Here is a 22,692-nt window from a genome sequence, read left to right on the forward strand (position 1 = left end):
TAGATATCCTACGTAAAAGCTGCAGGACTCTTTTCAAAAGAGCTAAAAGCCACAACGAGGAGGAGCAAACTACAAGAGCAAGCTAGCCCTATATAAGAGGGAAACTAGGAGAGCAAAAAGAGCCTCTTGGCAAAAATTCTGCTCTGACATTGAGGAGACGTCGGAAGCCACAAGGCTCCGAAAGATCATCTCAAAAACAACCCCCTCGTTGGGGTACCTCAAAAGAATGGATGGTACGTGGACTAACTCTACTGAGGAATCCCTACATATTCTACTCGATACACATTTTCCAGGGTGCACAACCATCGAGTCGGCAGACCCCCCCACTGATGGCCCGGCAACATCGATGGCGCACACCCTCACAAAAAGGAACATCAGCTGGGCAATAAATAGCTTTAGTTCCTTCAAATCACCTGGTCCCGACCAGGTCATTCCGGCTCAATTACAAAAAGCCGGAGACACAGCCATTAACTGGTTGCAATGCATATTCAGGAAGATACTGGTAGTGGGAAAAATTCCTCACGCCTGGCTTAAGGCTAAAATAGTCTTTATCCCCAAAGCTGGGAAAGCCTCACACTCAACCCCAAAGGACTTCAGACCAATCAGTCTATCGTCCTTTCTTCTCAAAACCTTTGAGAGACTAGTCGGGCTACATCTGAGAACAACCATAAATCCTCAGTGGCTGTCAGGCGCACAACATGCCTACCGAAAAGGAAAATCCACGCAAACGGCACTCCATGAAGTAATGTCGACGGTAGAGAAATCCCTACACGTCAAAGAATACTCCTTAATAGCTTTCCTAGATATCGAGGGAGCTTTTAACAACGTCATACCAGAGGCCATCACGGAGGCCCTGACTGACCTGGGGGTGGATCGTCACATGGAGATGCTCATTGATCAATTGCTTACATGCAGGACGGTGACTTCATCAATGGGATCGTCCACTCAGTCAAGGTATGTCAACAGAAGCAAGGTGGTGTCCTGTCACCCCTTCTATGGAACATAGCAGTCAACAAGATTCTGTGCGACCTGGAAGGGGGGTGCTGCAAAGTGGTGACATACGCGGACGATGTTGCCATCATCTTCTCGGGAAAATTCCCTCAAACACTTTGCGATCTAATGACTGCAAAGCTCACGCGACTGTCTGAATAGATAAAGTCACAAGGAATGGGAGTTAATCCCTTGAAAACGGAACTTTTACTGTTCACAACCAAATACAAAGTTCCTCCAACCCCCCAATACTGAACGGATGCCGGCTCTCCTTCAGCGACAATGCCAGATACTTAGGGTTGGTAATTGACAAGAAGCTATGTTGGAATCTGAATATCAAAGACAGAGTGAAGAAGGCCACGATAGCCCTCTACACTTGCAAAAAGGCAATTGGCTTGAAATGGGGCATGAACCCAAGCATAGTCCAATGTATATACCTAGCCATAGTTAGGCCAATACTACTCTACGGAGTCGCAGTGTGGTGGCCTGCCCTATCAAAAAAGACCATCACTAAACAACTGGGCAAAGTACAACGAACTGCCGCCCTATGCATCAGTGGAGCCCTACGCACCACACCAAATGATGCGCTAAATGCCATCCTATGCCTCCAGAGCGTAGACCTTGCAGGCAGAAATGGCAGCAATTCGTCTGAGAGACTCCGACCAATGGGTGTCACAGCACACTGGTCACGCATCTATCCTAAATGGAAACGAGATCGTCCCAACCAAAACGGACTACTGTGTTCCGAGGGAGTACATAGATACTCCTTTTGAAAAAATTATCCCCCACAGAGACAACTGGCTCAAGGGACCACCTGGCCCAGATGGAGCCATACAAATCTTCACAGATGGCTCAAAACTGGACAATAAGGTCGGAGGGGGAATCTACTCCGAACAGTTAAACATAAGACACTCTTTCAGGCTTCCAGATCACTGCAGTGTCTTCCAAGCCGAAGTCATAGCGATCAACGAAGCTTTGGGGTGGCTTTGTGAAATTTCCACTACGGCAACTCATTTAAAAATCTACAGTGACAGCCAAGCTCCGATCAAATCGCTAAATGCGATAACATCGAGCTCGGCTACCGTGGCAAACTGTCGCAAATCTCTCCACGAGATGGCTCACCAGATTGTTATAAGCCTAATAGCCCTGGCCACCAGGACATTGAAGGCAACTGCATAGCAGATGAGCTGGCCAGAACTGGTACTACAATCCCCCTTCTCCAAGATAAGGAGGACATTCGTATGCCAATGGCCACTTGTAAGCACATCAGAGCTCTTCAAGCTACTAACAGACAATAGGTGGCAAACTGTACCGCAATGTCGCATAGCTCGGCAAACATGTCCTAGTATCACAAAGAAGCGCACCACTGAGCTCTGCAAGCTCAGTAGAAAAAGGTGCAGCTCATTCATACGCTCCCTCACAGGACATGGGCTAATAGGCACCCATGCCAACAGAATGGGTGCCCCCTACAACGACTTCTGTCGTAGCTGTAGAGATGAGGACGAGAAGGAAACGGTGAAACACCTATTCTGCTCCTGTCCGGCTCTCAGTAGAAGGAGGCTACAATACCTGGGAATGCCTTTCATGAACGACATATCGGACATGTCTAATATGAGTCCAAGAAGGATCGCAAACTTCATAAGGGCATCCGGATGGGACAACTTCTGACATTGTCTCTCACAAGGGAAGAGGACATGATCCACGCGGCATCACAACGGGCCGTAACCGGCCCAAGTGTGTCGGGTTCCTGGCGACCCCGACAACCGCCTCAACCTAACCTTACCTAACCTACTTGATATTTCAATTTTGCTACATGTAAAATTTTTAAATATCACAACAAGCGTTGCTTGGTGGGCCAGCAACGTGCCAAACGGTAAAGTGTGATTTTTTGAGGGTTGGCCAACCAATTTCATCTGAGCCGTTTCTCCAAAGATTTTAATGAGCAATCCTTTAAACGACCACCAACTTATGCACCTACACACAAAAAATATAAGGACACAGGATATTTCGACTTTTCCTGAGTTTTAAAAGTCAAAATTTTGAAAAATAAACTATATACACTCTATATTTAGGGATACGGTTTTTTTTATGGATATGTTGGGAATGTTTAATCTGTTTCCAATTTTCCAATACATTTTTCGCTCTCTCAAAAATAAAATAAGCTAGGTTTTTTTTTTACCGGCCGGGTAGGTTTATTATTATTATTTATTATTATTTGTTTTTATATATGTTAATCATGTTTAAGATTTGCTTGGAGGTAGGCTCGTTCAACTTTACAATCTTGTAAAGTTAATAAATGCAGCTGTCAAACATATTAAGTCGCTCCAAGTGCCAAAGAAGGGCCACGGAACACTTATCATCTCATCTCGTGGCCTTAGAAAAATGGATAGCAGACTGGCGGATACATGCAAATGAGCAAAAGTGCAAGCATGTCACCTTTATGTTAAACAGACAAAATTTCCCTCCATTATGTCTGAACAATATCAACATTCCACAAACCACCGAAGTAACATACCTTGGTGTTCATCTGGATAGACGGCTTACTTGGCGTAAACACATCGAAGCGAAGAGAAATCTACTTAAATTTAAAGCTAGTAATCTACATTGGCTAATAAACACCCGTTCACCACTAAAACTGGAGTACAAAGTACTTTTGTACAATGCAGTTCTCAAACCCATCTGGACATACGGCTCCGAGCTATGGGGAAATGCTTGCGTTAGTAATTTAGAAATAATCCAGAGAGCTCAATCGAAGATACTAAGAACTATCACTGGGGCACCATGGTACATACGGAATGAAAATATCCATAAAGACTTAATTGTAGGATCAGTTAAAGATGAAATTGCCAAAATGAAAGCAAAGTACCAGGCCAAGCTTCAAGCCCATCCTAATAGACTTGCGCAGTCTTTATCTTGGCACACTAGCGATACACGACTCCGGCGAAGAGACCTCCCCACCCAGCAAATTTGGTTGCCCAGCTCTTATAGTCTCTGAGATCCAGGCGTCAAACAAGACGGACGGACGGTCAGACAGACATGGCTATATCGACTCGGCTATTGATGCTGATCAAGAATATATATACTTTATGGGGTCGTAAACGTTTCCTTCTCTTCGTTACACACATCCACTTTTACCACAAATATAATATACCCCTTAACTCTTTTTTGAGTACGGGTATAAAAAGCCAACCGAGGATATATTGCTGGGTACGAGCAAAATAGGCAAATATCTTTCGCTGGAAAACAGGCTGGCCATAGCAAGCGGCCGGAAAAATTCGAAGCATATGGAGTTTATAATTTATTTATTAAGTTTATTAACTTAGATACAGATAAAAAACATTTATTTCTCGCAAGTATGGATTTATCCAACATTGGGTGCACTTTGTCTTATCATCGTCTCCCCCCAGTGCCACAGTATGAGCAGCCAATCCCACAATGATTACATTCCTGCTGGCTTGCACGAACCATTTGAATAATATTTCGTTCTTATGCAGCAGCAATTGCTCCCCCGTGATTCCCTTAATTTTAAGGCACTTTAAGGATCCTATAAAAAAACAGCATGTTGATTTTACGGCTGTGTACAAAATCTAAACTTAGTTGGCATATCCCGGCTATGACATAATACATATCATATTTTTATGTTCTCTACAGTTTATAAGTAAAAAAGTTTCTCCGACAAGGAATCTGCAACATTCCGCTGAATACTTTGTCCAATTAGGTAAGCCAACTTATGAGCATACTGCAAAAAAAAAAAAAAATAATACATTAGCAATATATTAATTAGAAAGAAATGCTTCATCCGTGGCTAAAAGATTGTGACTATATTATTTAATTTTAATTTATGTTTAAATTCGTGTTTAAATATCTGGTTGGCTGAGTTATTATTAGGGATAATAATGTAAGATACCTATTTCAGGCTGGGATATACATCAGCCTGTCCAGGGTCCTCTACAAGAAATTTGTAGATGTATGGGAACTAAAGGTTCGGGGCTGGCCTAGCTATGTCCGAAAGAGCAGTGGGCAAGGTGGGAGAATTGATGACGCGATATTTTCTGTTGGTTTTGGTTATTATTAAATGCTTTTATTCGTTTTACTTGTGTATGTCGGAGATGTATAATGAAGATGTATGAAAACTGATGAAAATGTAAACAGAAATGTATAGAGTTAAGAAACTATGTCAATAAAGGAGAACAGAAACTACGCAGTAATTAATCCGTTGTTCCTTCTATTCGCATTGTTGCTGAGAGCGAGGTTTGAGAACGAGAGAGAGAGTCGTCTCAGCCAAGTGTGGCGCGGTTGTGTGTACGATGCCTCTGAGAGAGAGGAGGATCAAAAGGGAATTGCTAAAGAGAGCAATTGGATGATGCAATACGGTGTTATGTATTGCGTAAGCGAAAAGAAGAAAACGAGAAGAGGAGTTTTCAGTTTGGTCACAGAATTGAAGGAGAGAACACATAGCCGCGACTCACTGCGCTCAAGTGCTACAATGCAGGAGGAAGAGCACCCAGATTTCCTGCCCCCGACATCAGAAGTGGGATCGGCTCAGGCCCAGGAGAAACGTGACAGTGAATGGCGATCTTTACTTGAAGCACAAAACCAAAGAGTAATAGAAATTATAAAAACAATGCAAAAGCCTGCTTCAACTACATCAAGTGAAAAAACAATGAGACTGCCAATGTTCAATCCAGACGCGGCTGAAGTTGATGCCAGCGCATGGGTCAAAACAGCTGATATGATCCTGACGGAGCATCCTCTGGAGGGCAGCGCACTGGTTATGTCACTGAGCGGAGCATTAGAAGGGAGCGCTTCCCAATGGCTTGCTCAGATCAGCTTTGCTGGCATAACCTGGCTACAATTCAAAGAATTGTTCGTTCACCGCTACGATGACGCTGAGACACCGGCCGCTGTCTTATTGAACATCCTCAACGGACGGCCGAAAACAGGCGAGTGCTTGTCTGCATACGGTAGCCGGCTAGTGACGTCATTAATGACCAAATGGAAGTCGATGGACATGGAAGAAATAGCAGTGTCTTTCGTGTTGGCACACATGTCGCAAATCGACACCAGACTGCAACGTCTACTTTTCACCACCAATATAACGAATAGAAATGAACTTCAGCAGCAGTTGAAAGCCTTTGCATACAGCAAGCGAAGCGAGTATTCGGCTTCAGACCATTCGATCGGTCCTGATAAGAAGAGGTTCAAGGCACACACTCCAATGAAGTGCCATTACTGTGGAAATCCCGGACATAAAATGCTGGAATGCCGTAAGAGGAAGGCCGAACAATCAAAGTCAAATCAATCGTATGGAAAACCATTGGCGGGACGAGACAGGACTGGAGTGACTTGCTTTAAATGCGTCGGTCACATTGCATCTGCATGCACGAAGGGTACGTCGGCATCGAATAGCAGCATGAACGAGAAGCGAGTGGACGTCTGTGCAGTGTTGGAGCCCAAAGGAATCTTATATCAATTTGGTGAGCCCTTTCCATTCTTTTTCGATTCGGGTGCCGAGTGCTCCCTGATCAAGGAAAAGTTAGCAGACAAGTTAGCTGGAAAAAGATTTAATAACTTAGTCATTCTGAAAGGAATAGGTGAAAACGTTGTACGATGCAATTTACAAATACTGTCTACTATACAAATTTGTCAATTTAATCTGGAAATTATGTTTAATGTAGTTATGGACGAGCATTTGAAACATGACATAATGATTGGTCGTGAAATATTAGCTCTTGGCTTCGGCATAACGATGGACGCTGATAAATTTAATATTTTTAAAACTAAACAGATTAATGCGATTTCCAATGAAACCATTACAAATTACGATAAGCTATTTGACGATAATTTTGATTTAAATGATAATGATAAGTGTAAACTTAAGAACATTTTTGATCTGTATTCTGAAAATTTCATTGTTGGAATGCCGAGTAGACGTGTCACGACTGGAGAATTAGAAGTTCGTTTATTAGACGCCAACAAGACTGTGCAGAGGCGTCCATATCGTCTTGGTGTAGATGAAAAAGAATTAGTAAGAGATAAAATCAAGGAAATGTTGGCGGCAAATGTAATACGTCCAAGTAATTCTCCATTCGCTAGTCCAATTTTATTAATTAAGAAGAAAGATGGCAGTGATCGCTTATGCGTTGATTACACTAGTCAACACGATTTTTCCTCAAGGAACAAAACGAACTTTTTCTTAAAGATTTGGGGCTTAGAAATGGTTTGATATTTTTTTTTTTTCTATGGCAGAACTTTTTTTTGAAGAATTTTTGAAAACTGGTTTTTTTTTTTAAGCTTTTTTCAGAGGTAGCGCTTGTTTTTTTCACATAGCCCTAGTATCTTACGTCTGGTTGTAAAGAACTTTGATATTTTGAAAAGATAATTAAAACAGCTAGAAGTGAAGCCCAAACACTTTGTGATTACAGCTTACCGTCTGGGAAATATAAGGCATTGAAATGCAAAAATGTGTTTTTGTGCGGATTTTTTACGAAATTTTGACTTTAAAAACTCAGGAAAAGTCGAAAAAAAATTATATGTGTTTTATATTTTTTTGTGTATAGGTGCATTAATGGGCAGGGCAGTTGAGCTCGCAACCATCGAAAGGGTATTTTTTGTTCATTTTTTTCATTTTTTAGGTTTGGTTAACGAATTTTAGCTCCAAAGTCTCTCCATGAGCGATACCTTAAACGACGCCAAATTAATGCACCTATACACAAAAAAATATAAAACACAAGATATAATTTTTTTTCGACTTTTCCTGAGTTTTTAAAGTCAAAATTTCGTAAAAAATACCGCACAAAAATCATCATTTTTGCATTTCAATGCCTTATATTTCCCAGACGGTAAGCTGTAATCACAAAGTGTTTGGGCTTCACTTCTAGCTGTTTTAATTATATTTTCAAAATATCAAAGTTCTTTACAACCAGACGTAAGATACTAGAGCTATGTGAAAAAAACAAGCGCTACCTCTGAAAAAAGCTTAAAAAAAATATACCAGTTTTCAAAAATTCTTCAAAAAAAAGTTCTGCCATAGAAAAAAAACCATAATTCTTTAAAAAATTTTAAATCCCCATATCTATCAGAAAAAGTCGGTTTGGATCCTTGAGGAAAAAAAAAGTTCGATTTTGTCGAGTAGTGTTATCGAGAGCTCAATTCAAATACAGTGGCTGACAAATACCCTTTGCCGTTGATATCAGATCAAGTTAACAGATTGCGTGGGGGTAAATACTTTTCTTGCTTAGACATGCCCAGTGGGTTTTATCAGATTCCCATAGATGCAGGATCCATAGAGCGAACCGCCTTTGTAACTCCCGAGGGCCAGTACGAGTTTCTATCTATGCCATTTGGGCTATAAAATGCCTCTTCGATTTTTCAGCGAGCTATAGCGCGAGCACTGGGTGACTTGGCGTACTCCTATGCAATTGTTTACATTGATGATGTAGTAATAGTCGCGAGGTGAAAAGAGGAAGCATTTGACAGATTGGCAATAGTGCTAAAGGCTTTATCGGAAGCAGGATTTTCCTTTAATATAAAAAAATGCTCATTTCTCAAAATTGAAAATTAATAGTTTCGTTTGGAAAGTTGAGCATGAAGAGATACGCCAGAAAATTATCTCAGTACTAACTCATGATCCTGTTTTGATTATCTTTGATCCCCAATATCCCATCGAGCTGCATACGGATGCAAGTGCAGATGGCTATGGTGCCATACTCATGCACAAAATAGACGGCAAGGGTAGAGTCGTTGAATACTATAGCCAGTGTACATCGCCCCCAGAATCGAGGTATCATTCATACGAACTAGAGACCCTGGCAGTGTACAACGCTGTAAAACATTTCCGACATTACCTTCACGGTCGAAAGTTTGTGATCTTTACGGATTGTAATTCGTTGAAAGCAAGTCGTACTAAAGTAGAACTAATGCCTAGAGTACACCGCTGGTGGGCATATTTACAGTCGTTTGATTTCACTGTAGAGTACCGCAAGGGAAGTCGCATGGCGCACGTGGACTTTTTATCTCGAAATCCGATTGTCATTGAGCGTGATACCATAATTAGGGCAACCGAAGTCCGCATCGATCTGACTGAGGTGACGGACAACTGGCTTCTAGCTGAGCAGCGGCGCGATTCGTGTTTAAGCGAAATCGTAGCCCAGCTGAATAGTGGGGAGTCGCAGGAGAATTTGGCGAAAACATATGAGTTAAGAGCAGGAGTTCTATATCGGAATATTCAGAGAAATAGTAAAACGCGGTGTCTACCTGTAATCCCGAGAGCCTTCAGGTGGTCAGTGGTTAATCATGTGCATGAGGCGATAATGCATTTGGGGTGGCAGAAAACGTTAGATAAGGTTTATGAGCAGTATTGGTTTGAACACATGTCCAAGTATGTACGAAAATTCGTAGAGAACTGCATAACATGCAAACTGTCAAAGCCTCCATCAGGAAAGATTCAAATGGAATTGCATCCAATTCCGAAAGTCGAAATACCGTGGCATACTGTGCATATTGATATAAGTGGAAAGCTGAGTGGTAAAAATGATACCAAGGAATATGTCATAGTGCAAATTGATGCGTTCACTAAATTTGTTCACCTATATCATACTTTGAATTTGGATGCAGAAAACTGTATTAAGGCTGTGAAATCGACCATATCGCTTTTTGGGGTACCTAATCGTATCATTGCAGATCAAGGCAGAAGTTTCGCTTGTGGACGATTTCGAGAGTTCTGTTCAATGCATAAGATAGAATTACATTTGATAGGGACAGGTGCAAGTAGGGCCAATGGCCAGGTTGAACGAGTCATGAGCACAATGAAAAGTATGTTGACAGCTGTAGAGACAGGTGAACGTTCCTGGCAGGATGCACTATGTGAAGTTCAGTTAGCCATGAATTGTACGACAAATAGGGTAACGAAATTTAGCCCGTTAGAACTATTGATTGGAAGAGAGGCTAGGCCAATGGGCTTGTTGCCTATAAATGATGAAGCTAAAGTGGATTGTAAGCAGGCAAGAGCTCAAGCCAAAGTAAATATGGAAACTAATGCGAAATATGAAAAAGGGCGAGTTGATAGGAATAAGGCCAAGATAGTAAAACACAGATCATGTCTTGCTTAGAAGTGAAGAACGTCATCAGACAAAATTGGATCCTAAATTCAAAGGACCTTTTGTGGTTGCGGAGTTGCTGGAAGGTGATCGATACCTGTTGAAATCATTGACCAGTAACGAGAGTTTGCGAAGTTTGCCGGATGAGCAGATTTCTGACGAGAATGTTGAGAAAAACGACAGAGGTGAAAAAGACTCTGGTCGTAAGACCCGTTCTCGCACCTAAGAGAGGTGAAGAAAGCATCAAACGCAGGGGCTAGACTTAGTCAACAATATTCATGCCAGGTATGGGTGATGTTGTGTGATGGACTTTGGATCTGGGTAGATCGTGGCACAAGAGGTGCAAAGCGTCGCAAGGATGCGGCAAGAGCCTGTAACTGTGTTTTGATTACGAGAATAGCCAAATGGGCGGGTTTGCGCAGAAGAGTACGAGCTACTAAGACAGATGATCCAGGTCAAGTCGAAGGCACAAGTGTAGAACCGGAAGTGTTCTGACATGGCGTGTGGCGCGGCTGACATGGTGTTGCGAGTTTGATGTGACTCACTGTGAGAGATAAAGTAAGAAGCCTGCGAAACCGACATTTGAAGACACAATATATGAAGTTGTGTGCTGTTTGATTTATATTTTTGAATGATCTTGAAAGATGAAAAGAGAAGTAAAGTAAGAATGATACCAACCTAGTGTTACAGTATGCACACGAGGACGTGTGATAGTCAGGAAGGCCGTGTCGGAGATGTATAATGAAGATGTATGAAAACTGATGAAAATGTAAACAGAAATGTATAGAGTTAAGAAACTATGTCAATAAAGGAGAACAGAAACTACGCAGTAATTAATCCGTTGTTCCTTCTATTCACATTGTTGCTGAGAGCGAGGTTTGAGAACGAGAGAGAGAGTCGTCTCAGCCGAGTGTGGCGCGGTAGTGTGTACGATGCCTCTGAGAGAGAGGAGGATCAAAAGGGAATTGCTAAAGAGAGCAATTGGATGATGCAATACGGTGTTATGTATTGCGTAAGCGAAAAGAAGAAAACGAGAAGAGGAGTTTTCAGTTTGGTCACAGAATTGAAGGAGAGAACACATAGCCGCGACTCACTGCGCTCAAGTGCTACAATGCAGGAGGAAGAGCACCCAGATTTCCTGCCCCCGACATGTACAATTCGAGACCTGCTGGTCTTGCTAGAAGTGCTGTGAGCTGGTGGACTGCTCAGGGTAGTGTCTTGAGATTGTGACTGCCTAGTGCAGAGTCTTGTGTGTTTGGGCTGATAGACTGCCTAGTGCAGTGTCTTGTATTCGGGCTATGGACTGCCTGCTTCTTCGGCCGAGCTTGCCATTTTTAAGCAGGTGGCGATCGCACCTGTCTTTGACCCGGAAATAATTGCTTATTGCTAACTTATGTTTAGTGGGTGACAATAATTGTGATAAGTGAGTCGAAGTTGGGTGCTTCGTTGACAATTATTAGTGGGTCAGTGTGGCTGAGACTGCATCGCGGAAGGTGCGGGCTGCAGGTGGGAATTGAATTTAGGATTGGTTTTGCTAACTCCGCATCGCGGAAGGTGATATCTGAATTTGGGTAAATAAGTTGAGGCCGAGTGGTTGCGAAATATCGCAAAGAAGTGGGTGACTAAGATTTTAGTGCTGTCTTCGCTTATTGCGAAATAATGCAAGAGGTGGGTTGTTTTAAATTGAGGTGTGGACAAGAATGGCTAGAGTTGTTGATCGAGAGTTCCTAATTGTTAGGTATTATGTTAAGAGCAATTTACGGTCACACCTAACATATAAGAGTAGAGTTTAAGGAGATGAGAGACATTCAATAAAAGAGACTTGAAATGAACGCATGTCTATTGAACTGCTAGTGTCAATACATTACATAATTGGCGACGAGGAAATAAAAACGTATTAATATACAAAGAAGTGCATACTCGTATCATATACGAACAAGCAATGACGAATAATACAGCTCCAACATTTTATCAAACGGCAGCAATTGCTGAGTTTTCGCCACATCAAGAAACCTTCTGCATTTGGAAAGAAAAATTCGACATACATTTGTGCGAATTGAATGTGAAAGAGGAAAACACAAAAAAGGAAGTTTTGTTGAAGTCGATCGGTACAGCGGCTTACACTGTACTACATAGTTTGTGTAGTCCGGAATCACCTGTGTCCAAAACATACAAAGAACTATGTGCAATTTTAAAGACACACTACACACCACCTACACTCATATTTAGAGAGCGGAAAAAATTTCACGTGTCCACTAAAAGTGAAGATGAGACTGTAGCGGAGTGGTATGCTCGAGTTAAACAATTGGCATTGCAGTGTAAATTTGGAGTAAATCTAGAAGCATTTGTGTTAAACCAATTTGTAATGAGTCTCCCAAACACCATATACGAAAGAATGTGCGAAGAAGACGAAAAACTAACTCTTGCTGATGCACTTAAGAAGGCAATGATACTGGAGACAAAGATGAGCATAAAGAAGACTGAACACAACGTCAACTACGTGTACCAAAAGAACGGGACTAGTCACTGGCATAAGCAAAGGAGCGACAATAGAGATCAACCGATAAGCAACGGCAGAAGTCATTTCAAGGGCAACCGAAATGCTGGTTCCAGAAGCGGCAGAGGCGAAGGCGACGGTGACTGCGGCGCTGGCAGAGAAAAGAAGCAGCAGCCATGCACACATTGTGGCTGGCGGAATCATGTATCAAATAACTGCAAGTATAAGGCGTGCAAATGTCACAGCTGTGGTAAAATAGGTCACTTAGCGAGTATATGTAAAAATAAAGTAAAGAAATCAGTAAATTATGTATCTCAAACAAATTATAACGCATATTCTGATAATAATTTTGATAATGATAAATATGATTTTTCCGTATATAGCGTTGGTACGACCTCAACTGGTGGAGTTTATTATTTACCTGTAAATATTGATGGAGCATATATGAAAATTGCTTGCGACACTGGTGCACCTTGCACATTGGTTCCAAAATCATTTTATGAATGTCATAATAACTACAGACCACTTAGGAAATGCGTAATTCCATATGTAGATTACAATGGAGATTCTATTAAAGTAATTGGTGAGTACGATGCAGCAATCGAATATCGAGGTATAAAAAAAGAAATTGTTGTTGTTGTAACGAATACAGTGAGTCCACCTTTACTTGGAAGAACATTTCTGAGAGCTTTTAATTTTGAGTTAATGCAAGTGAACAATGTAAATGAAAACAAAAATAATTCTGTAATTATAGAACAGATTAGATCGGAATTTTATGATGTTTTTGAGCCCTGTTTAGGTTCATATAACATGAACACGGTATCGTTATTGTTGAAAGAAGAAGCAAAACCAGTTTTTTTCAAGCCTAGACCATTACCATTAGCGTGGAAGAAAAAAATTGAAACTCAACTGCGAAAATACATAGAAGATGGAATTTTAGAGCAGGTTGTTAGTTCTGAATGGGGAACACCTTTGGTACCAATTTTAAAACCAAACGGTGACATTAGAATTTGTGGTGACTACAAGGTTACATTAAACAAATCCTTAGTCGATGTAAAGTATCCACTTCCTCGAATAGACGACATTTTTGCAGCGCTTGAAGGGGGTACCTTGTATTCCAAACTAGATTTGTCAAATGCTTACAATCAGCTAAATTTAGATGAGCAATCTCAAATGTTGTGCACTTGGAGCACACATATTGGGCTATTAAAAGTAAAACGCTTACCATTTGGTATAAAAACAGCGGCAGCTATTTTTCAGAAAACAATGGAAGGATTGTTTCAGGGTATGCGAGGAGTTGTCGTTTATCAAGATGACATAACAGTTACAGGAAGAGATCTTCAGGAACACATTTCAAACTTAAAAGCAGTACTAAGCAAACTGAAATCAGTTGGATTAAAACTAAATGACAAGAAATGTGAGTTCTTCAAATCCAAAATTTGTTACCTGGGATTTTCAATTGACAAAATAGGACTGAGCAAAAATAATGACAGAGTTTCGAGTGTTTTGTTTGCACCGACTCCAGAAAATGTATCTGAGCTGAGAGCTTTCATAGGCATGGTAAATTATTATTCAAAATTTGTCAATAATTTCGCCCAAATAATGAGTCCTTTATATGCATTGCTAAAGAAAAACACGAAATTTAATTGGACAAGGGAATGTCAAAGTGCATATAAGGATATTAAGGCAGAGATAACTTCTGAACAAGTTTTAGTTCACTATAGCCCAGATTTACCTATAGTTTTAACAACTGATGCAAGCAGCCATGCAGTCTCAGGTGTTTTATCACATAAATGCAATGAAGATATCAAACCAATAGCATTTGTATCGAGAGCCTTGTCCAAAAGCGAGTATAATTACATTACTCTTGAGAAAGAGGCACTGGCCATAGTTTTTTGCGTGACTAAGTTAAAACAGTATCTTTTGGGAAACAAGTTCATTCTTCGAACTGATCACAAACCATTATTAAGTATATTCGGTGATATGAAAGGACTTCCACTGATGGCATCTGCAAGAATGCAAAGATGGGCACTGACATTGTCAGGTTTTCAATACACAGTAGAGCACATTAAAGGGACGTTGAACATAGCAGACGGACTTTCTAGAATGCCTCAATGGAAAACGGCAGTACCAAACGAAGAGTACAACTACATAAATTTTATACAGTCCGATAAGGCGTTTAAAATAGGTTTCAAAGAAATAGCACGAGAAACACGACGCGATCCTATATTATCAAAAGTTTGTGATGCAATTAAAAATTGTTCGATGTCAAGATTAAAAGGCAGCGAATATTCTAGTTACATTTGCAGATCAAATGAACTTTCTGTGGAATACGATTGTATCTTATGGGGGTATAGAGTAGTAATTCCAACCAAGCTGAGACGAGTTATTCTAGCGGAGTTTCATGCATCGCATTTGGGAATAGTAAAAACGAAAATGTTAGCACGTTCTTATGTGTGGTGGCCTGGTATGGATTCTGAGATTGAGAAGTTAATTCGAGAATGTATTCCTTGTCAAGAACTACAATCAAGTCCAGAAAAGAGTTTATTAATTCCATGGAAATCTACAGGAAAGGTATCCGAATACACATTGATTTTGCAGGACCAATCAAAGGTTTTTATTTGTTGGTTATAATAGATTCATATTCGAAATGGGTAGAAGTATTCAAAATGAAAGACATAACTTCATCGTTTACAATCAACAAGCTTAGAGAAGTATTTTGCAGATATGGTTTACCGGACGTTTTAGTTAGTGACAACGGACGACAGTTTACTTCTGATGATTTTCAAACGTTTATGAAAAACAATGGTGTTAATCACATTTTTACAGCACCAGGACATCCAGCAACAAATGGTCAAGCAGAAAATTTCGTAAAGACGGTTAAGAAATCATTATACGCAAATATGAAATTCAATGAAAGGCAAGAATTTGACACAATCTTGCTAAGTTATTTTTTGGTCGGACACTAAAAACAAGATTTTCTTTGTTAAAACCACCTTCGGTAGAAAACATAATAAATAGAAAACAGAATGGAAGTATCCTTAATCATAAAGGCAGACGAAGCACAGAATTTTTAAAGGGCCAGAAAGTCATGGTTAGGGACTAAAAAAATCCTAACAAGGCAAGCTGGACTCAGGCAACTGTTAAACAACAACTGGGCCCTCGTTCGTATTGTTGTATTTTGGCGAATAATAATCGGGAAATAAAACGTCACTTGGATCAAATTAGAGATCAAGGCACTGACAATCTTACATCACCTAAAGTGAAGGAACCTGATGTCAAAGGCAATTGTTCAGTAAATGTAAATTCTAACAACAAAAATGAACAAATTGTTTCTCCTCAACTAACACCAACCAGACGAGAGTTAAGACCACGTATGGAAGGGAAAGTAGTAAAGCGTATTTAAAAATTAAATAAAATAAAATTGACTTGTCAAATATGAAAGTAAATGAAGTTAAAAAAAAACATTCGTAAACATTGAAACAAAAATGAAATATATATATATTGTATCTAGATTAATTAAAATAGAAATTGTAATAAAATTATCATAAGAAAACTTGTCACATTAATCATGTACATATTAAAAGTCTAAGGAGAGGCGTGTTAGGTATTATGTTAAGAGCAATTTACGGTCACACCTAACATATAAGAGTAGAGTTTAAGGAGATGAGAAAGACATTCAATAAAAGAGACTTGAAATGAACGCATGTCTATTGAACTGCTAGTGTCAATACATTACACTAATTTAAGTAATTGCGTGCGTTGCTTAAGACTATTTTATTTTCCGGAGGTGCTGATACACCGCTATTTGTGGAGAATCGTGGCTAGAGCCATGGTTCGTTGGCTCTGTGTATATCAGTTTGATTATTGTCTCCGACCAGCGTGGATGCGCTGACACTCCGCTGTGGCAGCCATGGCAACAACCATGGTTCGTTACAAGAATAACAACAATAGCACTGCACAATGGGCCAGACTCCAGTTTTTTATACCCGTACTCAAAAAAGAGTTAAGGGGTATATTGTATTTGTGGTAAAAGTGGATGTGTGCAACGCAGAGAAGGAAACGTTTCCGACCCCATAAAGTGTATATATTCTTGATCAGCATCAATAGCCGAGTCGATATAGCCATGCCCGTCTGTCCGTCTTGATGTATTGTAGAGAATGACCATATCTACCAGACTGCCGAATCTGAATCAGATCGGATAATAATTATAGCCAGAATGAAGAAATTAATTTTCAGTTGCTTCCCTCGCCTACTTTAGCCAGAGACCTACTCATTCTCTTTCTCGCTCGCACACTCTGCCTCGTTATGTACGCGAGCGCCCTTCAGCGCAGGAGATGTAGAATCTAAATGGTACATGTACAATCTACATGTTAGATGTAGAATAGACATTGTAGATGAGATGTAGATAACAAATGTAGCAAAAAAATGTAAAATGTAAAATTTATTTATTTTTTCTAAAATTCTAAAAAAATCATATGCTCAAAAATGTATATACTGACTGAGTACGGGTATAAGTAGAGTCGGGTCCCATGAAGCAACTCACACGTTCTTTCTCGTTTCATTTGAAATAACTCATAACTGTTTTCTTTGTTTGATTATTTTTTATTTTTTTTGTTAATTTTCAGAGGCTATTATATTTGTTATTTTTTATTTGGAATTTTTTTTTTATTCGTGGTATTCATTATGGTATTACCAGAGACTGAATTTCAGACGGCGAAAATTGGAGAGCACACACAACTATACACATATGTACATATGGATGGGAGTTGTCACTGAAGTGTACGGTCGCGTTTTAAAACCATCCAGTGAGTGTGCCAAGTTGCAGGCGAAGATCACCCTAAAAAACAGGGAAGGAGTGAGAGAGAGGAACGCGAAGGGCAGGGGTACGTACCGAGCCAAGCCTACGCGCCAGGGGAAGATCTCCGAGCGCTTTTACCAGGCGGCAAGGCAGACCACCATCCCAGGAGGAGGGGCAGAGGGGACTTTGTTCACTGTCCTCGCTCTCTCCTGAGTTTCTCCTTTACGGGGCACAACAACAAACAATTTCCACGCGCAATTTCTGCATTTTTCTTTCCTCGCCGGCTTACCAAACAGCTGACTGCTTCGGACAGTTCTGGAAAGCGGAAAAAACCCCCAGCTGGCACATATCGGCTACCACTCCACTCGTAGCAAGCAGCAGTTGTCAGGGTGCAACAATTTGCAAAATTTTCTTTTGAAGATTTTGCAAAGCCTTGCATACCCCCAGGGTGAGTGCGAGGCAAAAATAGAAGTGCATACTTCGAGGCTGCACAGGCGACACGTGGGAAAAGGTCACGGATCCGACCATTCTCCGATCCCCCGCCCAGGCGGTGTCCCGGTCAGCGGGACGTCGGGGACCGGGGAGGGGCGGTATATCCTCCATCGTTCAGCCAAGGGGAAATCCGTGGCCAGCGCGGGAGCCGTCTAGTGCAGGCCTAGAAGAAAAGATGGAAGCCAGGAACCCTTTCGTGGGCAGCTCGGCACTGGCAAGATCGCCACGCCAACCGACGGAAGAGGCGCCTGAAGGTGAGGCACTGGCGTTCGGAAAGGGCAGCAAGCTCAGCCGTTCGCCAGCTCCCAAGTCGTCCGACGCGAGATCCTGCCAGCCCGGCAAGCTGCCAGAGAACGACGCCGCCAAAGAAGAGTAAGGCCTCCCAGGAGGCAACCTGTCTGGAGAACCTAGTGGAACTGGGGGAGTTGCTGCAGGAGGTGTCCACCAAAATGATGGACAAAACATCGCGCCACATAACCATGCCTACGAGGGCGACGTTCGTGCGCATGAAGGCGCTGCACTCGAGCATCCTCGAGGCCAGGCGAGCAGCCGCCAAGGGAGAAGGCGGGCAGGAAGGCCACGACGCGGAAACCCTGTGCCCGAAATGCTTACAGAGCATACAGAGCGTTGAGAAGGAGCAGCAGACCACGAAAGTCTGGACCAAGGAGGCCGCAGCGCAGACGAAGCCGTGGCGAAGGCTAAGCCACCCAGCCGTGTCGGAAGAACTGGTAGCGGAGCCGGCACAGCCTCCCGTCAGGAAGCCGGACAGGAAGCCAGCCAGGAAGCCTGAGAGCCAGGAAAACCCGGAGAGCGCATGGAAGGTGGTGGCTAAGAAGCCGAGGACAGCACGTCACGCACGCCCAGACGCTGTCATAGTAGAAGCGGGCGGGAAGTCGTACAGCGAGGTGCTGGCCATGGTGACCAGAAGGGAAGACAACCAACTGTCGGACCTAGGAAGCTGCGTAAGCAAGGTACGCCGAACCCTCAACGGCAACCTACTGCTGGAGGTGGCCAAAGGCAGCGCAGAGAGTGCGGAGGCCATGAAGGACAGCATCGCGCGGGTCCTCGGCGACGCAGCGACGGTGCGTGCCATGACGGAGGACTCCAAGGCGGTCGTGCTGGAGATACGCGACCTCGACTCCCTCGCAACGGAGCGGGAGATCTGCGACGCCATCGCGAGCCAGCACAAAATCGAGGAGGGCCAAATCCGAGTGCGGAGCTTGCGACGAGGCTACTCGGAGTCGCAGTTGGCGGTGGTCAGCTTGCCCTTTTCCGTGGGCAATGCCGTTTTGGAGCGCGGCGAGGTGCGGATCGGCTGGACCGTCTGCAGGATCCGAGAAAGAGAGGGTCTCCCAAGATGCTACAGGTGCCTGGAACCCGGGCATATTGCAAGTAATTGCAAGAGCTCGGTGGACAGGAGCGGCTGCTGCATCAAATGCGGTGGACAGGGGCACAAGGCAGCCGAGTGCAGCAAGGAGCCATCGTGCTTTATCTGCTCAGCAGCTGGGATGAAGGAGACAAGGCATCAGGCAGGCAGTAGGAGCTGCCCAGCCGCAAGCAGCGGGGTCAAGAACGCCAGATCCTCATGCAGTTGATCCAACTAAATTTGAATCACTGCAGAGCGGCGCAGGATCTCCTGGCGCAGACGGTGCGTGAGCTGGGCTCGGAGGTGGCAATCCTCAGCGAACCCTACAAGGTGGGGAGCAGCAGCGTGTTGGCCACGGACAGCACTGGCAAAGCTTCCCTGTGGCTCTGCGGAGTGAATGCTCCACAGATGCGCGACGCCAAGTCAGCAGAAGGATTCGTCCGGGCGAACGTTGGAGGTACGTGGCTGTACAGCTGCTACCTGGCGCCCAGTCTCTCGCTGGAGAGCTTCAGCAGGATCCTGGACGATCTGTGCAGCGACCTGAGAGGACGGAGCAACGTCGTGGTCGGGGGCGACTTCAATGCCTGGGCCCAGGAATGGGGGTCCTCCCGTACCAATGCCAGAGGTCGCACGGTGCTAGAGGCTTTCGCCACGCTGGACATCGTCCTGCTAAACGAAGGGTCCCGGCAAACCTACAGCAGGGCAGGCACGGGGTCAGTCACTGACATACGCCAGCAGCGCGCTGGCACGCCACGCTCGATGGAAGGTCAGCGAGGTCTACACCGCCAGCGACCACGAGGCAATCCAGTGCTCGGTGGGCGTGCCTGGGCGAGGGGCAGAACCTCCCCCCCAAAGGAAGGCGTACCGGCAGGACACGCTGAGGCCGCAGATCTTCGCAGGCGCACTGGGGAGCTTCTCGGCGACAGAAGCGGATGGAGCCAATGAGAGGACCAACAAACTGGCCTCCGCATTGGAGGGACCAAAGGAGACCAAAGTCTGCTCCCGAGGCGGACATTCCGGTCGCACCAAGTGCCGGTGTTCTGGTGGAGCGAGGAGATCGCTAAACTCCGCAGAACATGCCTCCGCACCAGAAGGCTTCTGCAACGGGCTAGGGGCACTTCGCGCCTGGACAGCTGCAGCGAGCGCTACAAGGCGGCAAGAAAGGAGCTGAAGACAGCCATCAGGAGCAGCAAGAGGGAATGCTTTCTCAAGCTGTGCGATGCAGTTGAAGAAGATCCCTGGGGACGTGCGTACCAGATGGTGGTGAAGAGGATCAGCTGGAGGGGATAGTTAGCGCCCTGTTCCTACGAGGGCAACGGGTCGTCAGCTCTCCACGGTCGGAGTTAAGACGAGGCGAGATATCCGAGGTCACGGAAGACGAGGTACGGCGTGCGGGCAGATGCCTAAAGCCCAAGAAGGCACCGGGCCCAGATGCGATCCCCAACAGGGCGCTAAAGCTGGCGCTAGCGCTGCTCCCGACGGAGGTTGCTGGCCTGTTTAACCAGTGCCTACAGGAGGGCACGTTCCCCGAGAGGTGGAAGAGGCAGCGGCTGCTACTTCTGGCCAAGCCGGGCAAGCCACCAGGAGAGGCCTCCTCCTACAGGCCCATCTGTCTGCTGGACACCATCGGGAAGGTCTTCGAGAGGGTGGTTGCAACGAGGCTGAGTGCAGCCATCGAAGCGGCTGGCGGTCTCTCCCCGGGCCAAAACGGCTTCAGGAAGGGGAAGTCAACGCTGGACGCCATCTCAAGAGTGGTAGAAACGGCAAAGGAGGCATGCGCGGGAACCAGGTGGAGAGGTGGAAGCAAGTCCTACTGTCTGGTGGTGACGCTGGATGTAAGGAACGCCTTCAACTCTGCCGATTGGGGCCGAACGCTGGAGGCCCTCAGAAGCTTCAAATCCCGGGGTACCTGCTGAATATAGCTTACAGCTATTTCAGCGCCAGGGTACTCACGATGGACACGAGTCTGGGTTCCAGAGCATACGAAGTCTCAGCCGGAGTCGCGCAGGGCTCCGTTTTGGGACCCCTGCTCTGGAACGCCATGTACGGTGGAGTTTTGAGGTTGCCGATGCCAGCCAGCACAAGCTTGGTAGGCTTCGCGGACGATGTCGCGATAGTGGTGGTCGCAAAGGACCTTGCCGCCGTGGAAAACCTCGCCAACGAGGCTATCCAAGCCGTGGAATCGTGGCTAGCGGTTGCAGGCCTCGAGCTGGCGGCCCACAAGACGGAGGCGGTGCTCATATCGAGCCGGAAAGCGGTGGAGACTGCCATCGTGCAGATCGGAGGGACCACGATCACCTCCCAAAGGTCGATTAAATACCTGGGTGTCCACATGGACACGAGGCTATCCTTCAAGGAGCACCTGGAGTACATCAACAAGAAGGCCAGCGGAACCGAAGGATCGCTCTCGAGGTTGCTGCTCAGCACCAGAGGCCCAAAACAGGCAACGAGGAAGCTGCTGACGAGCGTTGTAACGGCGCAAGTGCTCTACGCCGCGCCGGTGTGGGCGATGGCCGCAACGGTGAAAAGCTATATGCGGGGGCTGGAGGCCACGTATCGGCTATGCGCCATCAGGATCGCATGCGCATTCCGGACCATCTCGGACGAGGCAGCGCTGGTCATCGCCGGGCATAGTCCTCTAGGGGAGCTGATCCGGGAGCGCAGAGAAATTGACGACGCCCTGCAGGACGACGAAGCAGGAATCAGCAAGGCAGAGCTGAAGGCTGCCGCTAGAAGGAGCAGCATGGAGAAATGGCAGAGGAGGTGGGACAGCTCCCAAAAAGGGCGCTGGACGCACTCCCTCATCCCACACATCTCGTTCTGGGTCGGAAGGAAGCACGGGCAGGTAGACCACTACCTAACCCAGGCGCTGAGCGGGCATGGCTGCTTCCGCAGCTACCTCAAGCGCTTTGGGCACGATACGGACGACTGGTGCCCGGAGTGCGGCTCTGGCATAGTGGAGGACGCTCAGCACGTCCTCTTCGAGTGCCACCGGTTCGCATACGAGCGACAGGAGCTTGAAGCCATTGCAGGGTCTGCAATATGCGTCGACAACCTGGTGCCGCTGATGCTGGCAGACCAGAGGATCTGGGAAGCTGCCGCGGTGTTCGCCGCGACGCTCAGGGCCATGGAGAGAAGGCGGAAGGAGCAAACGGAGTAGGTGTCTCCGCGCGGGCGAAGCAATGCCTTGCGGCAGTACCGCTAGTCGCACGACCCCTACCCCATCTGTCCACCAACTGTTCGTATCATACTGAATTGTTCTTAGGTATAAGCACTATTGAGGAAGCCATTAAATGAATACAAAAAAAAAAACATATGTACATATGTGTGTGTATGCCCGAGAGCAACAACGAAATTCTAAAAATAAAATACATTTTGTGTAGCGCACTCACACGTACGCAATTGAGGAGTTCGATTTCTTTAAAAATTGAGCTGCTGTCATACATTT

The 22,692-nt window shown here is 44.7% G+C and overlaps 1 protein-coding gene and 1 pseudogene across 3 annotated transcripts in view; one reads left to right on the forward strand and one right to left on the reverse strand.

The window, feature by feature from the left end:
- Positions 1 to 688: 688 nt before the first annotated feature.
- LOC121405326 lies at positions 689 to 2,658 on the forward strand (annotated as a pseudogene).
- Positions 2,659 to 4,281: 1,623 nt separating this feature from the next.
- Positions 4,282 to 22,692, reverse strand: part of LOC111078897 (protein argonaute-3) — a 150,753-nt gene continuing 132,342 nt past the window's right edge. For all 3 annotated transcript variants that reach the window (XM_041596117.1, XM_041596116.1, XM_041596114.1), the window contains exon 8: positions 4,282 to 4,729. In XM_041596117.1, the coding sequence (XP_041452051.1) occupies positions 4,643 to 4,729 (87 nt within the window). In that variant the 3' untranslated portion in view covers positions 4,282 to 4,642. The remainder of the gene's footprint in view (positions 4,730 to 22,692) is intronic.

The sequence above is a fragment of the Drosophila obscura genome, unplaced genomic scaffold (genome assembly GCF_018151105.1).
Source record: "Drosophila obscura isolate BZ-5 IFL unplaced genomic scaffold, ASM1815110v1 contig_139, whole genome shotgun sequence".
NCBI classification, from domain to species: Eukaryota; Metazoa; Arthropoda; class Insecta; order Diptera; family Drosophilidae; genus Drosophila; species Drosophila obscura.